This window comes from Diachasmimorpha longicaudata, chromosome 8 (genome assembly GCF_034640455.1).
Source record: "Diachasmimorpha longicaudata isolate KC_UGA_2023 chromosome 8, iyDiaLong2, whole genome shotgun sequence".
Taxonomy (NCBI): Eukaryota; Metazoa; Arthropoda; class Insecta; order Hymenoptera; family Braconidae; genus Diachasmimorpha; species Diachasmimorpha longicaudata.
The window spans coordinates 25,493-34,846 of NC_087232.1; the positions used below are offsets into that span (position 1 = coordinate 25,493).

The 9,354-nt window shown below is 42.2% G+C and overlaps 2 protein-coding genes across 3 annotated transcripts; both read left to right on the plus strand.

Annotated features, from left to right (window-relative positions):
• Window positions 1-547: 547 nt before the first annotated feature.
• Window positions 548-6,478, plus strand: LOC135165395 (uncharacterized). Its single transcript, XM_064126659.1, has 3 exons — window positions 548-607; window positions 5,768-5,935; window positions 6,092-6,478. Exons 2-3 carry the CDS (start codon window positions 5,768-5,770, stop codon window positions 6,476-6,478), a joined length of 555 nt encoding a protein of 184 aa, XP_063982729.1. The 5' UTR covers window positions 548-607.
• Window positions 2,811-4,914, plus strand: LOC135165173 (uncharacterized). Of its 2 annotated transcripts, none has more exons than XR_010299437.1 (2): window positions 2,811-4,535; window positions 4,615-4,914. XR_010299437.1 is itself a non-coding variant. In XM_064126190.1 (2 exons), the coding sequence occupies exons 1-2, from the start codon at window positions 4,169-4,171 to the stop codon at window positions 4,740-4,742; spliced, it is 495 nt and encodes a 164-aa protein (XP_063982260.1). In that variant the 5' UTR covers window positions 3,186-4,168; the 3' UTR covers window positions 4,743-4,914. The 2 variants fall into 2 exon arrangements, 1 of the variants encoding a protein (XP_063982260.1); XM_064126190.1 differs by having other exon boundaries at window positions 3,186-4,535.
• Window positions 6,479-9,354: the final 2,876 nt, after the last annotated feature.

Sequence of the window (9,354 nt, forward strand, 5' to 3'; positions counted from 1 at the left end):
CTCCCTCTTTGCTCCTCTTTCGAGGGGAGTCGAGGCGGAGCACTCCTTCAGCGCCTCCACCGGGCCCCGATCCGAGCTCCCCAGCTCGGCGGGAACCGGAAGGCCCCCTCCCAGGGACGGCGCCCAGCGTCCCGAGCTACCCAGCTCGGTGCCGCGGGGAACCGCCCCCTCTAATCCTTAATCCTCTTATTTTTACTTTTTGTTTTTACTTTTCAGCTTTTCAGCTCCTGCCTTTCGGCACGGCCGGCGACCGTCTCGTCAAACTTCAACCATGGCAGAGCATCTTTGCAAATCTATTCCGGAGGCTAAACTGCCCCCAATCGGATCTCCGGGGGGCACAATGATGCGTCCGTCGTGCGGCGAAGTCTGCGCATCGCTTCCCAGCATGCCAGAGGACCAGCTACAGCGACTACATCGAGGGACCCAAGGAGGGTGGTGCCCTCAAGGGTTCGTAGTCGCCCGCCGTGCGCCGGGGTACTGCCCTCCCGACGAGGGAAAGGTTCCAGCCTTCGTGCTGTCCACGAGGACGTCGAGGACGTCGCAGACAACGGGGGATTGACTGCGCAGCCGAGCCAGCCAACGCCTGGATCTTCAAGAACTTCGACCGGTGAGTCCACTCAATTATTAGGTAGGGTTCGCGAGTGCCACGTTAGTTTAAATAGGATCGATAGTCATCGCGTCGCGAACGGAGGCTCACCGGTACCCCCCGTTCCAATAGGTCATCCTCCCCGGACCCGTGCGATCGAGGGACCGGGCGCGCAACGCGACGTTAGAATACTGCAATTGAACATGTCCCGCTCAATTGCAGTAACCGGGGAGGTCTTTCAGCTAATTCGCAAAGAGCGTCTGGACATGTAGTTGCTCCATGAGCCGTATGCCATTCGTGAGGCGAACACCTGGGCCATCCGCGGCCTAGGACTCGGAATGCGTATTGCCGCGAGCTCAACGGAGCGACCGTGGGTGGCAGTCGTTGCGTGCAACTCCATCGTGGAGATTGCTTACGTGTCCCTACTTAGTACAGCACATTGCATCTGTGCTGAAGCCCGCGTCCCCGGTGGATCCTTCTTCGTCGTCTACAGTTATTTTCAGTACTCGGAAGTAGTAAGTGAACACGGTTGGCGAATTCCATTCCAGGAATCGTCCCCCTTCCCCCTTTTCCCAGACGTGTCCGAACACGTTTTCCCCATTGTCCTTTGAGGAGGACGTCGCCGCCCTAGGGCCCCCTGGGGTGAGGGTCCCCAAAAAATGTCATTGTTCGACAGGAAGTGGGTGGTGGGCGAGTGGCGAAGGAATGCGAGCAGGTCCCAAAACACTTAAAACCATCCCATTGTTATGCAATGGAATGTCGTTCACGTGTTAAGGGAAACTGGCCCATTATTTTTTTTTAGATGGAGGATTGCGCAGTGCCCTGGCATGAATGGCGCCGTAAATGGATGCTTTTTTTTTACAGGTTTTTAGGGCAATAAATTTTCCCTTTCTATGGCAGACCGTTGGAAAAATTCTCAACGATGTCTCCTTTTTTTTTGACTAAGTTTTTCTCTCTCTCTCTTTCTTTTATTGCATGTTGTTTCCTTTCAAAAGGTTTTTTATTTAAAGATCAAAAATGTTTTTTGCCTTCCGTCTTTTTTTATACCTGAAAAGATGTTGAGGGTTTTCTCATAAATAATTCAACATAGGGTTTAAATTTTATCTTTTTTATATTTCATAAAAATCGTAGGATACATTTTACAAATCATATGTGTATGGTTTTTTTCAATATGAGGGCATTCTGTAAGCCCGTCCCGCGAATTTATCTAAGTAATTAAAACAATTATGGAATAATTCTCCAAATAATTGGTACAAATATCCGAGAGTTTCGTGGGGTATTGTACGTCGGAGATCATTGCGAGCCATGAGATAAATTTCCTCGAAATTTACGCGTATGCGATGATAAAGATCCTCCGTGGCAGGCATTCTATTGTATTCCATATAATTCATTGCAATGCCTCTAATTGATTGTACAAGCGATTCCTTATATTCCTTGAGAGGCAATGTCTCCAAGAAATCCAGCCACTGATTAATCCATGCAGCCTTGTTTTTCAATGTAATGATGCTCTGCCCCATCATCATTATGGGAGTCTGATTTGCATCATCATTGCGAACAAAGGTCACGCAGGGATTTTCAAAACTGCGGTGGAATTTCACGTTTATGGCCCCAAATTCCTTTGCAGGTACATTGTGGTTGATCTTTGGGTGAAACTTCTCAGGGTCAAAGTAATCGGTTACAGCATCCAAATCGTTGAAAAAAAGGGTCCATTCTTCTCGGGTCATTGACAATATGGCGCGTTTCGGGCGTACGCCCATAAATTGTACAACCGGGACGAATTGACCGAAACACGTAACTTTTAAGCCGACACGAATTTGTTTTGTCTCTGATCTATTCAAAGATATAACTTGAGACAATACCACATGCTGTTCAGCATCACTGAATCCCTTTTGTTGGGTACTTTCCATGTTGAAAAAATGAATGGATGAAATCGGGACGACTGAATAAAATCCACCGCGAGCACCCGCGTTTTATAGCGCTACGTATGAGAGTGGAGGGGACAGAATCCCCACTAAGCACATGATTGACCTATAACCGTCAAACATTATCCCCCACCGCAGGGAGTTCTGCGGCGGCGGCGTCACACATGCGCCCCACTTTCGCGGTTTTTGTATGTTGCGCGGTACCCCCACTCTTACCATGGAACCTTCCTATACCGATTTTTTTTTGTTAAATCGAGTGACGCGTTTGTTGTCATTCGTTAAAGGGCATTGCAATAGTAAAAATGTCTAAAAACTTTGAAACTTACGCTTTAGAGTCCCTTAAAAAATATCTCGCGGATCGCAAATCGTATGAGGGACGACAAAAGCCTAAATTTCGCCAGAAAAGAGTACGCGTATGTGTTGATAAATATACTGATGATGATTACCTAGACAGTGAAGATAGTGATGACATGTGTATTCCAGCAAAAGCGCGGAAAATCGCGATAGGGTCAGGATTGGAATGCGAAGTGGAAGATTTCCTTGTTGATCCTTCTTGCGTATGTAAATACAAATTCCTTGGTGAGACATGGAATAAAATCCATATCAGATATCGCAGGGATAAATTACACTCTCAAGATGAGAGCATAGACATGTGTACGACATTTAAAGTATGTTACAATGAAGAACCTGCAGAATCTATTAGAAAAATCGAATCAAATTTTCAAATGAGATATAATCCTCCATCACTGAGAAGCATTGCAATCGCGAATTTATTAAATGAAAGGAAATATGCGAAAAATGCAAAAACTTTGGCTGTGGTTACTAAAGCAATTGTGCATAATAGTGATGTTTTATTATATAAAATGTCGAAGTCAAATGGGTTTTTCGACTGCATAGAACACACAAGATTATGCAAAGAAGGAGTGGGGGAAAAACTCTATTGGTACCACTTTTTTAGGGTGTGTGAGGAAGGATATTATCTCCCTGCGGGGGAGGAGACATTGGTCTACAAGAAAGGAAATGGACCAATCATTGACCTTTCCTTTCAATAGTCAACAAATGCAAAACAAGTGGGGGGGGGGCGAAAAAAAGGACAACTCGGGCATCCTTCCTCATCAGCTATTCAAAGCACCCCCCACCAAGGCCAAATTTTCAAAAAAGTGTGGAAAACTTAGCCCCTCCTCTAAACTAGGGATGCATCAAGGAACCCAGTGAGATTATGTTACTGCATTTGTGTTTTTTACGTCAAAATGACATCAAGTCAAGTGAACTCATCTCCAAAATCCAGTTATCAATCAGGTTATCAGCCTGGAACTTTTAAACCTAAAAAATTTAAATATTGTGGAATCAACGCGAATAAAAATGGAATTAAGATAATTAGTGATCGTGTAGTGAAATATAACAGTGATGAGAAAAAATCAATTGAAAAAATAGTGAAATAAGTGAAACTCCAACGACATGAGATTTCCAAGACAGGTCCTGTCATAAATATTGACTTTGACCTTCAAACGGTTGAAAAGAAGAAGAAAAACTCAACCAAACGATTGAGTCATAAATCACCCGGCAGCACTCAAAGGGACTCTAAAATCGTGAAAGTCAATAAAAAAAAACAAGTGAAATCGTACAAGTGAGCACAGAAGAAAAAAAGTTATGGCTTAATATGTTAGAAAAAGATCTTGATTTATTCAATCAAGTGAACTATATTGATAAGAAAAAGGATCTAAAAAAAATACAGGCTCGCGAAAAACGTTTAAAACTCGCGGAAAAAAAGAAGGCCGCCTTTATCGCTCGCGAAAAACGTCGCGAACTAGCTAAGGAAAAACAACGACAATTTATAGCTCGCGAATCAAAAAACAATCGATCCAAGGACCACGCATCGAAGGATATCATCCCTGAGACCATGATGGAATTGGATTCATCGATCGAGATCATTCCCAGCACTCCATCAGTTATCAATTTAATCCTGGAACGCGAGGCTGAAGATGTTCAGCATGGGCCATTGAATTTCGCGCCCTCAACCCCCACAAGTAAATATTCAACCAATCAATCATAGGAATTTTTAGATTACATTGATTTCAGCTAATCTTGTATTGTTTTTTGTTTCAGAACCGCGAAAAACTATCGAGGAAATCGAGGCCGTTCTAGTCGCGTTGGGCGCGAATCTAGAACAAAGGAATCGCGAGGATGATTACGAAGTGCGATGCACTCCAACGGAAGCGTCAAAAAGAGCTTGATCAAATTGCGATGCAATTGGATCAAAGCGGGGATGATGATGATGAAGGATTGGCCATCCAGAGTCTTGATTTCACCCCGTTATCACCCAGTAACCGTTCGGGTTAAAAATTCATTAAGCATTTTTGTATTTTTTTGAATACCTGAAATAAAAGTCATAAATTTTATTGCATTAACGGTGAGTCTTGACTCTTTTTTTTATTGCTAGGCTAAACCCAATATTCCCTCTCCTGTCCCCAGCCCTTTTTTTTTGCTCGTAGAAGCTAGGGGAAATTTCTCTCGCTTCTTCTTCCTCGTCGGTCCCCTGAATCCTTTCGTTTATTGTCTCTTTCCTTCTCGTTGTTTAGAGGGTTTAGAGAACAATTTTGACTTTTTCCTCGTCTTTCCCACATTTATCCTTTGTCATCTCCCTCTAACTTACGGGTTAGAGGGTTGAGGGCGAATAGTGGGGCAAAAGTTATATAAACCGTGAGATTGCACTACTCGCCCTCTTTCACCATCGTCATCCGGAGGACTCCAGTGTCCAGTTTTAGTGTTTTTTTGGTGTTTTTCGTTTTTATTAAAAATTTGTTTAAAAATGGTGAAAGTCACCTGCCAAGAAGCGTGCCAGGAGCACTTTGCCCTCGAGGTAAGTTTTTTCTATATTTTTGCATGTTTTTCGTGGTGTTTCGCGGTTTTTGGGGTGTGGCGTTTTTCTCGCGGTTTTCAATTTTTAGTTTTTCGCGTCCGCGGTTCATTTTGGTGTTTTTTTTTCGAGCGTTTTTTATATTATTTTAACGTCTTCCCTTCGTGGGGTATACGTTTTCGCGTTTTTTAATCCACGTATTTTTTTCGGTTTTATTTTTTGTTGTTTTAGTTTTTAGATTTTTCGCTTGTTTTAGTTTTCAGTTTTTAAATTCATTTTGTTTGTTTTAGTTTTTGATTTTTGTTTTGTTTTTCGTTTGTTTTCGTTTTAGTTTTTTAAATTCATTCTGTTTGTCTCTTTTTTCTAAATTTTTAATTCATTGTGCTTTTTTTTATTTTACAGATGCAGGCCATCCGGAGGAAGCGGGCCTACCTGCGGGAGGCCAACGAGTGGCTGCGGTGGGAGGACGAGGAGGGTGAAACCCTGGAAGGCGAGAACATTTTCGCCATCCAGGATCTCCATGACAGGGCCGCCAAATGGTTGGCGGATTCCGAGGACGAGGCCTACCTGGTGGGTTGGATCTCTCTGTCTCTCTCTCTCTCTATTCCCTCTATTCCCTTTATCCCCTCTAACCCCTTCCTGTCATTCCTCTCCTAAAATACCCCCTCCCTTCCTCATTTTCCTATAAATATTTAATATTAATGTGTTTTTTTTTTTTTGCTTCAGCGCGGAGCTCGCTGGGAGGGAGGCGTAGGTGCAGACACCCCACGAGCGCGGTGGATCCGCGCTCTGAGGCGCGAGACGCGCCAGTTCGAGGCCGAGGGTGAACAGGTGCTCGCCCTATACGACGTGTGGGATGCCTGGGCCCTGAGGATCCTCTTCGGGGAGGAGCCCACCCAGCCCGACCTGACGGAGGAGGACTGCCCCTGGAGCAGTGGGACTGAGACCCCCCCCTGTAGCGCCAGCTACATCATGAACACTGCCAGAGTGAGACGACACCACAATCTCACTCCTGGTGTTATTATTTCTCCCGATGGTCCGATGAAATTCCTCACCGGATTATCCCCACTCCCAGCAAATCACCTGCCGAAATCCGGCATTCCATCGCTCTAGATCAGTAGTAATATTTCGCCTCTGACACGCGACACTCCAAAACATAATACATAGTTTATTAATACGATGATTAATTACAATATTAAAGATTTGGAGTGTCGCGTGTCAGAGGCGAAATATTACTACTGATCTAGAGCGATGGAATGCCGGATTTCGGCAGGTGATTTGCTGGGAGTGGGGATAATCCGGTGAGGAATTTCATCGGACCATCGGGAGAAATAATAACACCAGGAGTGAGATTGTGGTGTCGTCTCACTCTGGCAGTGTTCATGATGTAGCTGGCGCTACACCCCTGCCCCTTAATCTTAATTTTAAATAAATTGTATTTGATAATTTTAACTTTTTAAATAAAATTTTTTTTTTTAATAAATTTTTTTCTTTTCTATTTATTGATTTAAATCCCTTAACTTATTTCCTTTAGTTTTAAATTAGAAAATAATCTTAGGAAAAAAAAAAAAATTGTATTTTAGTTTTACGTTTTATTTTTTAATAAAATTTTTTTTTAAATAAATATTTTCTTTTTTCTATTTTTATTTATTTCCCTCGATTTATTTCCCTTAGTTTTAAGTTTAAATATTAAGAAAAAAAGTATTTTAGATTTAGATTTATTATTATTAAATGTAGTCTAGTTTCAAGTTTTTTTTAATAAAAAATTTTTTTGAATAACCATTTGTTGTCTTTTTTTTTTTAAACATTTACTTCGTTTATTTTTAAATTATAATTAAATAGGAATTGGATGGGGAAAAATTTAACGGGAGGCTTTTTTTTTTCTAGTTTTTATTTATTTATTTATTTATGTTTCCTTCTATAACATACATTTGTCTTATAGTTAATTTTCATTTTCGCGGGCCGCGGGTTTTTGAAACTTCGTATTTCAATTCGAAATACGAACGGCTAAAAACCCGCCAGCCAAAGCTGACGACGGCACCCCCTGAGAATCGGTAACCCCTCCCACAAACGTAGATTCCCAGAATTCCACAGTGTCGGTAAAAACGTAGGGCCGCCTCCTGACACCAGGAGGCTTGCGCAAATGTAAACACTGTAGGGCCCATTTTTTAAATAGTGAATATCTAGTGAACAAATTAACTTAAAAATATGGAAGTTGGATATTAATTATCAACAAACGATTCCCTATCCAATGATAATAACTATTCGAGGCTACAATAAAATATTAATTGAGTGGCGGGATAGCCCATACTCATTAAATTGTTTAATTAATTATTAAATAATGAATGTCTCCAACCGTTTTTAGTGCATAACAATATTATACAAAACTACTACAATCAATCTAAGTGCATAAAATACTTAATTTTTAAAAAACAGTGCGCGCCAACTAGCAGCGGTTCAATCGCGGTTTTTTGAAACCATAGGGCAGTGTCACAAAACCATCAAGCCGCCGTTTTGGGCCTGTCGCACGTACGATCTTACTCTCAGGTCTCGTGATGACGTCATGATACACTGTCCGACGAATACCATGATAGTCGATCTGGTAGGGATCTGCTTTATCGACAACGAGCGCGCGAATCGAGTCGTAATGAATTTGTTTACGCGATTCATAATTCAGTCTAACCCCTTTTATTTTACTAACTTCCGCGATACTGCCGTCCGGTTTTTTTACGCGATAAGTGTAAAATTTAGGCCCCCCAGAGACAAAAGAAGTAATGAAACTTCCTTCTCCGTAGCTCTCTACTTCGTCGGTCAAATCCCCTAGAAAATTCCCTAGCGGTAATTCATTTGATCCATCGCTAATGTAAATGACCGAATCTGTATCATAATATAAAACACGTTCTTGTTGTTTTTCTAGATAAGAATATAACTTTAGACGCGCGTGACCGGTTATATAAGCTGCAATAACGACATTACCCTTAGTGGACATTTCCGCGGCTTCGTTTAAATGTTTCCAGGACATGAAGAGAGTGTCGTTAGCGACAGGAACAAGTCCTGCTAATTCAATTTCAGGATTAAACATTATATTTGCAAATTCCTCATGTGTTCGAATAATAGCTTTTTTTGTCAAATTCTCCCTCTCCCCAAATTTACCCCATAGACAGTTTAAACAAAGTTTTGCTACGGCTTTTAATCCGGCATTCTTTTGAATTTTATCTTTGTCAAGTTTTATACCTTCTCGCGCCTCATATTCAGCAATATATCTATTCTTTGATTCATCATCTACACACTCAGCAGGCCAATCCGAAGCCTCTTGTTTTATTTTCAAAAAAGTGTTAATGTATTCGGCAAATAATCCGCCTGTTCGCGTCACAGGATTATAACGCGTAGTTCTCTTATACTCCCAAAGCTCACTGATTTCTAATATTTTATACCCCATTTCTACGGCTTTACGAAGTTCTGGAGCGACCCAAGTTCCCAAAAATTCGCGATCAGCGGGATCATCATGAGGGCAATTGTCTTGTACAAGATCATCGCAGCATGATCGACAGAGAGGGAACAGTAACTTTCCATGAGCTTTTACTGGTAAAACAGGGTGAAATAATTGACGAGGGGGTAAAACGCGACATTTCACAAGACCTTCTATCCGCGAAATATTATTATTAGGGCATATAAGCTGACAATCACGCCCCACATGGACAGTGGGATGTCCAATCGGGAAAATCCCTGTCTTTAAAACGTATGGGTATAACGAACAAACGTCAACATAGCGAATTTTGACGTGACAACGTCTTAAATTAGGTTGCGGCTGGGAGTCACTTATGAAAAAGTGTAACGCCCGGTAACGTTACGATGAGTCACCGAACGAGAGAGAGGCCCGCCGAATGCCTTGCGTCTCTCTCCCACTCAACTATGATCGGTCTGCCGCGCATTGAATCGGCGCATGCTTGTCTCTGTCTTTGTCTTTCTCGAACGTTCTTGGCGTTGGA